The sequence below is a fragment of the Oncorhynchus mykiss genome, chromosome 17 (assembly GCF_013265735.2).
Source record: "Oncorhynchus mykiss isolate Arlee chromosome 17, USDA_OmykA_1.1, whole genome shotgun sequence".
Lineage (NCBI taxonomy): Eukaryota > Metazoa > Chordata > Actinopteri > Salmoniformes > Salmonidae > Oncorhynchus > Oncorhynchus mykiss.
In genome coordinates, this window is record NC_048581.1 from 62491775 (window position 1) to 62506124 (window position 14350).

General features: G+C 44.9%; 1 protein-coding gene across 1 annotated transcript; it reads left to right on the top strand.

The window, feature by feature from the left end:
- Nucleotides 1-196: 196 nt before the first annotated feature.
- On the top strand, nt 197-4757 carry LOC110494318 (GTP-binding protein Rheb). The gene is made up of 8 exons (XM_021569274.2): nt 197-629; nt 1124-1195; nt 1614-1681; nt 1924-2006; nt 2320-2376; nt 2482-2529; nt 2755-2836; nt 2942-4757. The coding sequence occupies exons 1-8, from the start codon at nt 578-580 to the stop codon at nt 3032-3034; spliced, it is 555 nt and encodes a 184-aa protein (XP_021424949.1). The 5' UTR covers nt 197-577; the 3' UTR covers nt 3035-4757.
- Nucleotides 4758-14350: the final 9593 nt, after the last annotated feature.

A 14350-nucleotide genomic window follows, 5' to 3' on the forward strand; every position in this document is an offset into this window, starting at 1 on the left:
CCCATTTCTACAATTTTTCTTCTTAAAATATGACTTTAAACCTAACCCTACGCTTAACCACACTGCTAAGTATATGCCTTCCCTAACCTTAAATTAAGACCAAAAGGCAAATTTTTGTTTTCATGAATGACGATATATTTACTTTGTGGCTGTTGTAACGAGTGGAAACCCAATGGCACCCTCATGTCAAGCTCTGACGTGTGTCTTTTTACGACGGTGTGCTTGTCCGGTTTCCGACAGTGTGACTCGCAAAGCGTAACCGCTGTGAATAAGCTGTTTTAGTTTCCTGTTTTACATTCTAAAAACTAATCTTTAGATAATTTCAAACTAATTATCAACAAACATAACTGTACCGATAACCGATATATTGCAATTATCAGTCGAAATACGTGTTCAACCAGCTTCAGTTCTGAAGTTGCAACTCGAGGCCCCTGCGGAGTGTTAGCTCTAGCGGCACTGTAAAGTTTGTTGTTATCACGTGACGTGATACGAATGTGGCGATAAAGTTTTTGTTTCGTTATTAAAACTGCCATACATTTCAACATTGGCTATCTATTGAAGTAACCATTTTAACACAATGCCTCAACCAAAATACAGGAAGATTGCTGTGATTGGGTACAGATCTGTAGGTGAGTCAAATAAGAAGCTAGCTAACTAACGCGTTAGCCAGCTTTTGTTTTTGTTTGCATAGCTACGCTATTGCTAGCTAAGCTAGCAAATGTTAGCTAGTTAATACCAAAACACAATACCATAGTTGTGTAACTTAATTGTGTACATGTTTGTATAGAAGTTGTCGACAAATACGAAACGTTGTCGTTGATATCATTATTTCTATTCACCATGCCAAAGTTGTGTGCTAACTTTGCCACAATGGCAGCCAAGTAACTAGTTCCTCGATGTGGCACTGTCTCGCGTCTGTCTACCTCACACTCTACTTACAGTTAGATATTTGCATTGTGAAATATCTCCTGTCACCGCAAACGTTAGGCAATTACAATTTATAACAGTTGTTCAGAGTCCGATAACTTTCAGTTTTTTACTTAACAAATGGTAATTTTCTATGATTTTGGAAATTGTTGCTCATCGGCCACCACAACAATACATTATTTCTTTACTTCTACAGGAAAGTCTTCTCTCACAATACAGTTCGTGGAAGGACAGTTCGTAGATTCATATGACCCTACCATTGAAAACAGTAAGTATTTTTTATTTATTTTATATAAATGTGTTGGATCAGTTTTGTTTATCTAATTGCACCCATTGTAAGGTGCCGTTGTGGATCAAATAATATGCATAGATGAAAATAAGTTATAGGTGGTTGTATCCAGAATGTATTCTCATTTCATGACCATGTTATATCCAGCAATTACCGTTTTCTCCTGTATGTTGCCTGTGATGTAGGACTATTCCGTTGCTAAACATTTAGCAACTGAAACCTTTTATTGTTTACCCTAGGGACCTACCACAATTTGCCCAATAGAAACTTGTTTTCGTTGCGGAACGTTGTACGTTTAGGATAAACGGCTTCTGTTACAAAACATTTTGCAACGGAATCTGACTAATGAATACACCACTGGCTTGGGCTTGACCACTGTCTCTTCATCTGTTTCCAGCCTTCAACAAAATGGTGTCTGTCAACGGTCAAGACTTCAATCTTCAATTGGTCGATACTGCGGGTCAGGTATGTATGCTTTACATTGTACTACATTACTCATTTATTTACCTCAGTTTCTGAAATAAAAACACTATATACATACTAAAATGTAACCACCTGCTGGGTTCCGGTGATCAGTGGCAGTTTGCGCCGATGAAATGTAGAATTGTTGGGGTATTGACAAAAAACAATGGTCAATATTTATTTCAGAAGCACTTGTCTGTTGTTTTTGTTTTCAATCTAACCGATTGCTCCCCTTATCGCTACAGGACGAGTACTCTATTTTCCCTCAGTCTCATTCAATGGACATCCATGGTTATGTCTTGGTCTACGCAGTGACTTCCATGAAAAGGTGAGTAGTCACAGGTACATTTCATTCTGGGTTTATCCATCAGAGATCGTGTTCAATAGTCACTTGTATAGGGTTGCAGGTGTGATTGCAGGGTACAGTGAAAATCTTATGGTCCAAGCTCCGACATGCAGGATGAAGTGAAAAAAATAATGAAAATGGTCGTAAAAAAATAACAATAGAAATAGCACAATATACATCATAACGGTAGTAGGGGGGAACATCTTTGCCCTTGTGACTACTGTGTGTATAGATGGTTGCATGTGCACACATGGACCCTAGTAACCTGTCTCTTTTTGTCTTTCACTTTTTGCAGTTTTGAAGTTGTTCAGGTTCTTCATGACAAGCTTCTAGATATGGTTGGGAAAATACAGTAAGTTAAGCAAAATTATGAAAGGTTTAATGCTGCTTTTGATGATTTTGTGTCTTAAAACTTTTGTTTTTCATGTAAGAAATATCAATGGATGTTTTCTTTTAGGGTGCCAACTGTTCTTGTTGGGAACAAAAAAGATCTCCACATGGAAAGGTAAACTTACTTGAGCTGAATAAAGGTGGAGAGCAATGTTGCTCCCACTCACATGCATGGCTGGTACAGTATGTGTAGAACCATGACACTATCTGATATATGGTTTCACCTTGGTTATCCAACCAAGGCCTTGGACCTTGTGACTATAGAGGTACATAAGTGCCCCCTGAAGATACTGTATGTGATTTCATTACATCATGCTCAGTGTGTCCTTTTTCCCCTCAGGGTGATCAAGCCAGAAGAAGGGAAGAAGCTGGCCGACTCATGGGGAGCAGCGTTCATGGAGTCTTCTGCCAAGGAGAACGAGGTAGACAAATATATATTTTCTGTAGACAGAGCTACTCACCAAAATTGTGTGTTTATTCAAAATAATTAAGGTATTTATTGATTTGTTTTCATCTCTGCATTGCAGACCGCTGTAGAGTTATTCAAGCGGATCATTCTGGAGATGGAAAGGGCGGATGGGAACGTTGCCTCAGAAGATAAGAAGTGTGCTGTGATGTAAGAGGGTCTAACCAGGACAGCAGTAAGCTCATTGGCCGAAACCAGGAGACACATCACCACCAGCCTGCCAATCATGACCTCCCCAGCACCAAGGAGCTGCAGTCGCAATGTGGCCATTTATAATTCAATAGTGTTTTGCAAAGGCAGCCAATCACACTCAAGACTGACAAAGGAGAACTCTGAGAGGTGTCACACAAGGGTTTCACTGTCAGTTTTACTGAATTCTGTCAAGTTTGGTTGGCTTAAACCAAACCCCATGAAAAACAAAACATATGAAAATGCCAAATGTAATGTATGAGCCACAAACTCAAACTTTACACACAAAAAACGTCTCCCTGATAATCTGATAATTGCAATCAACTAGCTAGCCATGCATCAACAGATGGAGCAGTGACTGGCCAGTGTCCCTGACTCTCACTGGCTAGCTTCACCTTGTACACCTCGACTCCTTTTCTCAGGTCATCTGTATACTTCAATGAATACACCGGCCATGGCAGAGAGCCACAGTTCACATTGCTGTTGTAGCAACATTGGAAAGTTGCTATGATTTACAACTGATTAATGTCTTAGTTACAGTATCTTGGAATGAGTTTTCTTTCACACAATACGTGTGTTGCGGAAATACATTTCCTCTTGCATTGGTCTTGGCTAACATTGTTTCACTGTAAAACTTTCAGCAAGTCAACTTCAGGTTACACTTCATCCTTGAACTGTAAATCATGTCATTTAGAAAACAACCATTTTTATTTTCTAGAATACATTTTGATGTTCTTCAGCACTTCTGGTTGGCAGATTGGTCCTCGCTCCCTTCCTCTCTGTGATTTATCTGTCATCTGACCTTAATAATTGAGCTGTAATTATCCAGTAGATGAGGCACCCTTGAATGAAGTTTCAGATTAGAAGAGTGGAAGGGATCAGTTATATTTAAAAGTTGTGGCCTTTTGATCCCAGAGAACTAGAATCCTTAACACAGGTTCGATAGTGTTGTTGGTTATATCCTGAGATAATACAAGTTTGTTTATTCAGCAGCATATTTAATAAAATGTCTGCATATAATTATACAATAATTAAGAATATTATGGACTTGCAGTTTTTGCATTCACTGATAATTCCTTACCACTGTGGACTGCAAACCAGTTCATGGGGACCACAGGATCTGCTGGTTTAGTTTTTGGGTTTTGATTCCAGAAGTGATGTTGGCTTGCTCAAGCTCAATAAGGACGCTGTATGACCCATTAAGACTTATACATTTAGTATTGAGTCAGGGAATAGCAGCGGTCACACAGTGCTCACCATAACCTGATTTGCGTGTCCACTTTAGCCTTACAAACAGAAGATAAATTAGAAGCCAATGGTTTTTACTGACATTACTTTCATTTATCCACCCTCTAGTATCTATTATTTGTTATTTTGATGTTTTTTGGGGATAGAGTGCTTCTCTTTGAGTAAGTAGTAGGTTGATTGATTGATAGGTGATTGATGGTCAAAGAGAAGCTGGTGATGCTGTGTCTTGTGCCTTACCTTACCCTTCAATACCCCCTTTATTCAACCCACCTGCTTCCCTACCTGACTCAAGGTGCTCTAGTTTTTTTTCCTGTTGCCTTGATCCAATGGGCAAAAACCAGGTGGTGTTGTGCAACCAATATCCCCACGGTCAATGTTAACTCAGAAATCTTGCTGTAAACAGTTTTGTATATATAAATAAATCCTTTACTCCATTAAAAGTCTATTTTATGATTGATTAGTTGTGCTGTAGATGCTCAATAACTATCTGTGGCTAAGAATAAGAATTCCACAAGTCTCTCAGGAAATTAGTAATTATTTGTTTGACAAAACCGAGCAAAGACTAATTATGATGCTAACAATTATGTAATTGTCCCTGTACTAAACCTAAACTATCATAAAGCGCAATAGTAATGGCGTCTTTTTGTAGGCACTAACTGTTACGGTGCGTGAATGAGGACCCAAAAGCGAATTAACTTAAACAGAGCTTCTTTAATTACCAAACATAGGTAGGCTCAGACGGACCGGCAGATTCCGACAGGACAAGACAAGGTTACAGCAAACATGACGACAGTCCGGTTCAGGCATGAAACACAACAAACAAGAATCCGACAAGGACAGGAACAAAAACAGAGAGAGATATAGGGGACTAATCAGAGGGAAAAGGGGAACAGGTGGGAGAAGGGGTGACGAGGTAGTCAAGAGGAGACAAGGAACAGCTGGGGGAAAGCGGGGGAGAAAAGGTAACCTAACAACGACCAGCAGAGGGAGACAGGGTGAAGGGAAAGGACAGAGACAAGACACAACATGACAGTACATGACAGTACCCCCCCACTCACCGAGCGCCTCCTGGCGCACTCGAGGAGGAAACCTGGCGGCAACGGAGGAAATCCTCGATCAGCGCACGGTCCAGCACGTCCCGAGAGGGAACCCAACTCCTCTCCTCAGGACCGTACCCCTCCCAATCTACGAGGTACTGGTGACCACGGCCCCGAGGACGCATGTCCAAAATTCTACGGACCCTGTAGATGGGTGCGCCCTCGACAAGGATGGGGGGGGGGGGGGGGGAAGACGAGCGGGGGCGCGAAGGACGGGCTTGATGCAGGAGACATGGAAGACCGGGTGGACGCGACGAAGGTATCGCGGAAGAAGAAGTCGAACTGCGACAGGATTAATGACCCGAGAAATACGGAACGGACCAATGAACCGCGGGGTCAACTTGCGAGAAGCCGTCTTAAGGGGAAGGTTCTGAGTGGAGAGCCAAACTCTCTGACCGCGACAATATCTAGGACTCTTAGTTCTACGCTTATTAGCAGCCCTCACAGTCTGCGTCCTATAACGGCAAAGTGCAGACCTGACCCTCTTCCAGGTGCGCTCGCAACGTTGGACAAAAGCCTGAGCGGAGGGGACGCTGGACTCGGCGAACTGAGATGAGAACAGCGGAGGCTGGTACCCGAGGCTACTCTGAAAAGGAGATAGCCCGGTCGCAGACGAAGGAAGCGAGTTGTGGGCGTATTCTGCCCAGGGGAGCTGTTCTGACCAAGACGCAGGGTTGCGAAAAGAAAGACTGCGTAAGATGCGACCAATAGTCTGATTGGCCCGTTCTGCTTGACCGTTAGACTGGGGGTGAAAGCCGGAAGAGAGACTGACGGAAGCCCCAATCAAACGGCAAAACTCCCTCCAAAATTGAGACGTGAATTGCGGACCTCTGTCCGAAACGACGTCTGATGGAAGGCCATGAATTCTGAAAACATTCTCGATGATGATTTGTGCCGTCTCTTTAGCAGAAGGAAGCTTAGCAAGGGGAATGAAATGAGCCGCCTTAGAGAACCTATCGACAACCGTAAGAATAACAGTCTTCCCCGCTGACGAAGGCAGTCCGGTGACAAAATCTAAGGCGATGTGAGACCACGGTCGAGAGGGAATAGGAAGCGGCCTGAGACGGCCGGCAGGAGGAGAGTTACCGGACTTAGTCTGCGCGCAGACCGAACAAGCAGCCACGAAACGACGCGTGTCATGCTCCCGGGTGGGCCACCAAAAAACGCTGGCGAATGGAAGCAAGCGTACCCCGAACGCCAGGGTGGCCGGCTAACTTGGCAGAGTGAGCCCACTGAAGAACGGCCAGACGAGTAGGAACGGGAACGAAAAGAAGGTTCCTAGGACAAGCGCGCGGCGACGGAGTGTGAGTGAGCGCTTGTTTTACCTGCCTCTCAATTCCCCAGACAGTCAACCCGACAACACGCCCCTCAGGGAGAATCCCCTCGGGGTCAGTGGAGGCTACTGAAGAACTGAAGAGACGAGACAAAGCATCAGGCTTGGTGTTCTTAGAGCCCGGACGATAAGAAATCACGAACTCGAAACGAGCGAAAAACAGCGCCCAACGCGCCTGACGCGCATTAAGTCGTTTGGCAGAACGGATGTACTCAAGGTTCCTATGGTCAGTCCAAACGACAAAAGGAACGGTCGCCCCCTCCAACCACTGTCGCCATTCGCCTAGGGCTAACCGGATGGCGAGCAGTTCGCGGTTACCCACATCATAGTTACGTTCCGACGGCGACAGGCGATGAGAAAAATACGCGCATGGGTGGACCTTGTCGTCAGAGAGGGAGCGCTGAGAAAGAATGGCTCCCACGCCCACCTCTGACGCGTCAACCTCGACAACGAACTGTCTAGAGACGTCAGGTGTAACAAGGATAGGAGCGGATGTAAAACGATTCTTGAGGAGATCAAAAGCTCCCTGGGCGGAAACGGACCACTTAAAGCACGTCTTGACAGAAGTAAGGGCTGTGAGAGGAGCTGCCACCTGACCGAAATTACGGATGAAACGACGATAGAAGTTTGCGAAGCCGAGAAAGCGCTGCAGCTCGACGCGTGACTTAGGGACGGGCCAATCAATGACAGCTTGGACCTTAGCGGGATCCATCGTAATGCCTTCAGCGGAAATAACAGAACCGAGAAATGTGACGGAGGAGGCATGAAAAGTGCACTTCTCAGCCTTCACAAAAAGACAATTCTCTAAAAGGCGCTGGAGGACACGTCGAACGTGCTGAACATGAATCTGGAGTGACGGTGAAAAAAATCAGGATATCGTCAAGGTAAACGAAAACAAAGATGTTCAGCATGTCTCTCAGGACATCATTGACTAATGCCTGAAAGACAGCTGGAGCGTTAGCGAGGCCGAAAGGAAGGACCCAGTATTCAAAGTGCCCTAACGGAGTGTTAAACGCCGTCTTCCACTCGTCCCCCTCCCTGATGCGCACGAGATGGTAAGCGTTACGAAGGTCCAACTTAGTGAAAAACCTGGCTCCCTGCAGGATCTCGAAGGCTGAAGACATAAGAGGAAGCGGATAACGATTCTTCACTGTTATGTCATTCAGCCCTCGATAATCTATGCAGGGGCGCAGAGACCCGTCCTTCTTCTTGACAAAAAAAACCCCCGCTCCGGCGGGAGAGGAGGAGGGGACTATGGTACCGGCGTCAAGAGCTACAGACAAATAATCTTCGAGAGCCTGACGTTCGGGAGCCGACAGAGAGTATAGTCTACCCCGGGGGGGGGTGGTTCCCGGAAGGAGATCAATACTACAATCATACGACCGGTGTGGAGGAAGAGAGGTGGCCCTGGACCGACTGAACACCGTGCGCAGATCGTGATATTCCTCCGGCACCCCTGTCAAATCACCAGGCTCCTCCTGTGAAGAAGAGACAGAGGAAACAGGAGGGATAGCAGACATTAAACATTTCACATGACAAGAGACGTTCCAGGAGAGGATAGAATTACTAGACCAATTAATGGAAGGATTATGACAAACTAGCCAGGGATGGCCCAAAACAACAGGTGTAAAAGGTGAACGAAAAATTAAAAAAGAAATGGTTTCACTATGATTACCAGAAACAGTGAGGGTTAAAGGTAGCGTCTCACGCTGAATCCTGGGGAGAGGACTACCATCCAGGGCGAACAAGGCTGTGGGCTCCTTTAACTGTCTGAGAGGAATGTCATGTTCCCGAGCCCAGGTCTCGTCCATAAAACAGCCCTCCGCCCCAGAGTCTATTAAGGCACTGCAGGAAGCTGACGAACCGGTCCAGCGTAGATGGACCGACAAGGTAGTGCAGGATCTTGAAGGAGAGACAGGAGTAGTAGCGCTCACCAGTAGCCCTCCGCTTACTGACGAGCTCTGGCCTTTTACTGGACATGAAGTGACAAAATGACCAGCGGAACTGCAATAGAGACAGAGGCGGTTGGTGATTCTCCGTTCCCTCTCCTTAGTCGAGATGCGGATACCTCCCAGCTGCATGGGCTCAGCACCCGAGCCGGCAGAGGAAGATGGTAGTGATGCGGAGAGGGGAGCGACGGAGAGCGCGAGCTCCTTTCCACGAGCTCGGTGACGAAGATCAACCCGTCGCTCAATGCGAATAGCGAGTTCAATCAAGGAATCCACGCTGGAAGGAACCTCCCGGGAGAGAATCTCATCCTTTACCTCTGCGCGGAGACCCTCCAGAAGACGAGCGAGCAAGGCCGGCTCGTTCCAGCCACTGGAGACAGCAAGAGTGCGAAACTCAATAGAGTAGTCTGTTATGGATCGATTGCCTTGACATAGGGAAGACAGGGCCCTGGAAGCCTCCTCCCCAAAAACAGATCGATCAAAAACCCGTATCATCTCCTCCTTAAAGTCCTGATACTGGTTAGTACACTCAGCCCTTGCCTCCCAGATTGCCGTGCCCCACTCACGAGCCCGTCCAATAAGGAGAGATATGACGTAGGCGACACGAGCAGTGCTCCTGGAGTAAGTGTTGGGCTGGAGAGAAAACACAATATCACACTGGGTGAGGAACGAGCGGCATTCAGTGGGCTCCCCAGAGTAACACGGCGGGTTATTGATTCTGGGCTCCGGAGATTCGAAAGCCCTGGAAGTGGCCGGTGGATCGAGGCGGAGATGGTGAACCTGTTCTGTGAGGTTGGAGACTTGGGTGGCCAGGGTCTCAACGGCATGTCGAGCAGCAGACACTTCCTGCTCGTGTCTGCCTAGCATCGCTCCCTGGATCCCGACGGCTGAGTGGAGAGGATCCGAAGTCGCTGGGTCCATTCTTGGTCGGATTCTTCTGTTACGGTGCGTGAATGAGGACCCAAAAGCGAATTAACTTAAACAGAGCTTCTTTAATTACCAAACATAGGTAGGCTCAGACGGACCGGCAGATTCCGACAGGACAAGACAAGGTTACAGCAAACATGACGACAGTCCGGTTCAGGCATGAAACACAACAAACAAGAATCCGACAAGGACAGGAACAAAAACAGAGAGAGATATAGGGGACTAATCAGAGGGAAAAGGGGAACAGGTGGGAGAAGGGGTGACGAGGTAGTCAAGAGGAGACAAGGAACAGCTGGGGGAAAGCGGGGGAGAAAAGGTAACCTAACAACGACCAGCAGAGGGAGACAGGGTGAAGGGAAAGGACAGAGACAAGACACAACATGACAGTACATGACACTAACTCCACCATGGCTTGTTGGCCAAAGCTTATGGCGAAATTAATGGAGATTTTGTTTTTTGGATCAACACTGAAAATAAGGTCTCTGCTAAACAGGCTTAGGAGATCTTATATGTTTTGTTCTATGAGATCATCTTCATCAGCAAATGTCACTTTTTGGAATTTTGAAGCATTTATATCAAAAAAGCACTTAAAGGCTTCATAATTCATAAAGGTCATGTTAACTGACATCATCTCAGAACAAAATGTAAAAGATCGCCTAAGCCTGTGTTAACCTCAGACCATATTTTTGGCTTTTATACCAAAACCCAATTCTTTCCCTATAAGAATGATGGCTGAAGGAACCAGAGGTAAATCACTTCCAGTTTTAGGACTACAAGTTGGCGCGCACCTTGATGGTCTTTATGGAGGATTGTCAACTATGGCACAAGGGGACGACGAGTGGATAAGAGGCAATCCGTAATTTTGATTAAGACATTCATGAGTGAGCTAGGACTGACGTAGTCAATATAACTCTATAGCACTTTTGAAATGTACAGGGACAGACTTCAGAACATTCTAGTAAAAATTCCCTGTCTTAGGTCAGTTAGGATCACCATTTTATTTTAAGAATGTGAAATGTCAGAGTTATTTATTTCAGCTTTTATTTCTTTCATCACATTCTCAGTGGCTCAGAAGTATTTGGTATTTGGTAGCATTGTCTTTAAATTGTTTAACTTGGGTCAAATGTTTCAGGTAGCCTTCCACAAGCTTCCCACAATAAGTTGGGTGAATTTTGGCCCATTCCTCCTGACGGAGCTGGTGTAACTGAATCAGGTTTGTAGGCCCCCTTGCTCGCACATATTTTTTCAGTTCTGCCCATACATTTTCTATAGGATTGAGGTCAGGGCTTTGTGGTGGCCACTCCAATACCTTGACTTGATTGTCCTTAAGCCATTTTCCCACAACTTTGGAAGTATGCTTGGGGTCATTGTCCTTTTGGAAGATCCATTTGCAACCAAACTTTAACTTCCTGACTGATGTCTTGAGATGTTGCTTCAATATATCCACATAATTTTCCATCCATATAAATGTTTCTACCTCATGATGCCATCCATTTTGTGATGTGTACCAGTCCCTCCTGCAGCAAGCACCCCCAGAACATGATGCTGCCACCCCCGTGCTTCACGGTTGGGATGGTGTTCTTCGGCTTGCAAGCTTCCCGCTTTTTCCACCAAACATAACGATGGCCATTATGGCCAAACAGTTCTATTTTTGTTTCATCAGACCAGAGGACATTTCTCAAAATAGCACAGTCTTTGTCCCAATGTGCAGTTGCAAACCATAGTTTGGCTTTAATATGCCGGTTTTGGAGTAGTGACTTCATCCTTGCTGAGCGGCCTTTCAGGTTATGTCAATATAGGAATTGTTTTACTGTGGATATAGATACTTTTGTACCTGTTTCCTCCAGCATCGTCACAAGGTCCTTTGCTGTTGTTATGGGATTGATTTGTACTTTTCGCACCAACGTACGTTCATCTCTAGGAGACAGAACATGTCTCCTTCCTGAACGGTATGACGGCTGCGTGCCAAGGTGTTTATTCTTGGGTACTATTGTTTGTACAGATGAACGTGGTACCTTCAGGCATTTGGAAATTGCTCCCAATGATGAACCAGACTTGTGGAGGTCGACAATTGAGGTTTTGGCTGATTTATTTTGATTTTCCCATGATGTCAAGCAAAGAGGCACTGAGTTTGAAGGTAGGCCTTGAAATATATCCACAGGTCCACCTCCAATTGACTCAAATGATGTCAATTAGCCTATCAGAAGCTTCTAAAGCTATGACATCTTTTTCTGGAATTTTCCAAGCTGTTTAAAGGCACAGTCAACTTAGTGTATGTAAATTTCTGACCCACTGGAATTGTGATACAGTGAATTTTAAGTGAAATAATCTGTCTGTAAACAATTGTTGGAAAAATTACTTGTGTAATGCACAAAGTAGATGTCCTAACCGACTTGCCAAAATTCTAGTTTGTTATTAACAAGAAATTTGTGGAGTGGTGAAAAACAAGTTTTAAGGACTCCACCTAACTGTATGTAAACTTCTGACTTCAACTGTAAGCAGACAACGAAAGCTCTTACAATATTCGATGATGACATTTCTCTAAAACAGGCTATAGGCTACATGTGCACCACCAAGTCAGAACAGGAGGCTAAATTATTAGAGTGAGGCACATGGGCTACTAACAGCTTACTACACAACATACACTTAGTATTACTTTCTTAGCTACAGTATACATATCTCCCTGGCATATTACATAATTTATGCAGCAGCATACAATACATTTGTGGACTCACATTGCTGTGCTGTGCTCACTTGAACAGGAAGTTAGCGCGGCGGTCCTTGGGCAAATTTTGTCATCAAACTTTGTCATCAAAGTTGGGCTTTCTCTGGATTTATGGTGCTTTCAAGACAACTGCGAGCTCCAAGAAAAAACAAGGTCAAATCATGATGATGTCAGTGATCTTCAGGTCGGAGCTCTAGAAAGAGGCCCGAGTTCCCGACTTGCAATTCTGAGATGGATGACCGTTCAAAATGTATTTTCCCAGTCGGAGCTCGTTCCTAACTCACTGAAGTCAGAGATTTCCCAGTTCCGAGTTTCCAGTTGTTTTGAGCGTGGCTGAAGTCATGCTGGATTGACAGCATGGCCAATGTTGAATGTTTATCCTTTTAAGCTTGGAAAAGAGACCCTTAATGCCAGAATTCGACCACACACCCACTACACTGAATAGCAGGCATTGTAATGCTTGCAGTTAGCCACTGATTCCTTCCAAACAACTTATTGTTGAATTTGCAATTTCCAACTTGTTGTGTCCAATGGCCGATGAGCACCGGTACGTTTTATCTATAATTTCTCTTCATCATTTCCCTTCATTTGAAAAGGATTTCCCAGTAGATTGTCAACTTGATTCATGATGATGACTGCTAGCTTGCTAGCTAAGATTTTGAAAGTATGATGTTGACATGATCAGTCCAATCAAAGCTACGGTAGATATAATGTGATTTGACGTCATTTTATCTATGGCCAATGATCTTGAGCCTTCACGGATGGGCACTTCTAATGTAACTATGGCAGCACCCAAGGGGCTTGAATTTTCTAGCTCTACCCGTAGATTTTGCGGTGACGTAGTGTCCCCGTGAGTGACAGAGCACAGAGCAAATCACAACGCAACTAGAGATCATTACCAACCCCTACACGCTGTATTTTCCGTTGGCTGCCCCACCACCACAGAAAGCACTGAGCTAGTCTGAAACACCTGCCTTTTGCAGCTGCCTTACTCAAAAAAGCAAAAATCAGACCATGTTTGTATGCCACTTCATTAACCCAATCATTTATTTTTGTTTTTACATTGTTTGCAAACTGATATGTGACATGTATAAATACCAAAATAACATTGCAAAACAGGTGGGGCTCAAAATGACGGGTCGCCATTCGCCACAGTTCCCTGCACATACGCCCAATCCCGCTCCTTACCCTAAACTCCCAACCTTACCATCTCCATACACTGATACGTCACACTCTTTCCCTTCTTTGAGCCCACCCCTCTCTTTACTCACGTTTTGTTTAGTTTGATGTTGTGTTTTGACTGCTGCTTTGTTGTTTTTCTTTTTCATTTCTATAATTGTAAAGCGACTTTGGGTCCTTGAAAAGCTCTATATAAATCCCATGTATTATTATTATTATATGCTGCTGATCAACATGACTTGACTTGACTACATTTTTACAACTCATTTCCATTATATTTATCCCTCCTCTCTTATTAGGAGATGGAGTCCAGACAGACTTTGTGAATGGACATAAGAGAGAATTAGCAAACTCACACACACCCTAAAACAGGAGTGGGCAAACTTTTTGGCTCGAGGGCCACATCGGGATTTTGGAATTCAATCGAGGGCCGCATTTGTTGGGGGACTAATTGTTTGTTAAAATCTATTTGCGGTAGCCTCCTGAGTGGCACAGTGGTCTAAGGCACTGCATCGTAGTGTTTGAGGCGTCACTACAGACCCGGGTTCGATCCCAGGCTGACTGTGACTGGGAGACACATGAGGCACACAATTGGCCCAGCATTGTCCCGGGTTAGGAGAGGGTTTGGCAGGCTTGTCTCATCGCGCTCTAGTGACTCCTGTGGCGGGCCAGGCGCATGCATGCTGACCTGGTCGCCAGGTGTACACATTGGTGCGGCTGGCTTCTGGATTAAGCATTGCGTTCGTGTTTCGGAGGACGCATAGCTTTTGACCTACGTCTCTCCCGAGTCCGTACAGGAGTTGGCCGAAAAGGTCCCATCAAT

What these genes read in the sequence shown, in the direction of transcription:
- LOC110494318 (XM_021569274.2), top strand. Translation starts at nt 578, where the DNA reads ATGCCTCAACCAAAATACAGGAAGATTGCTGTGATTGGGTACAGATCT. An exon ending in GATTGGGTACAGATCTGTAG is followed by an intron (nt 630 to 1,123) that starts GTGAGTCAAATA and finishes TTACTTCTACAG; the next exon opens with GAAAGTCTTCTCTCACAATA. An exon ending in TGACCCTACCATTGAAAACA is followed by an intron (nt 1,196 to 1,613) that starts GTAAGTATTTTT and finishes ATCTGTTTCCAG; the next exon opens with CCTTCAACAAAATGGTGTCT.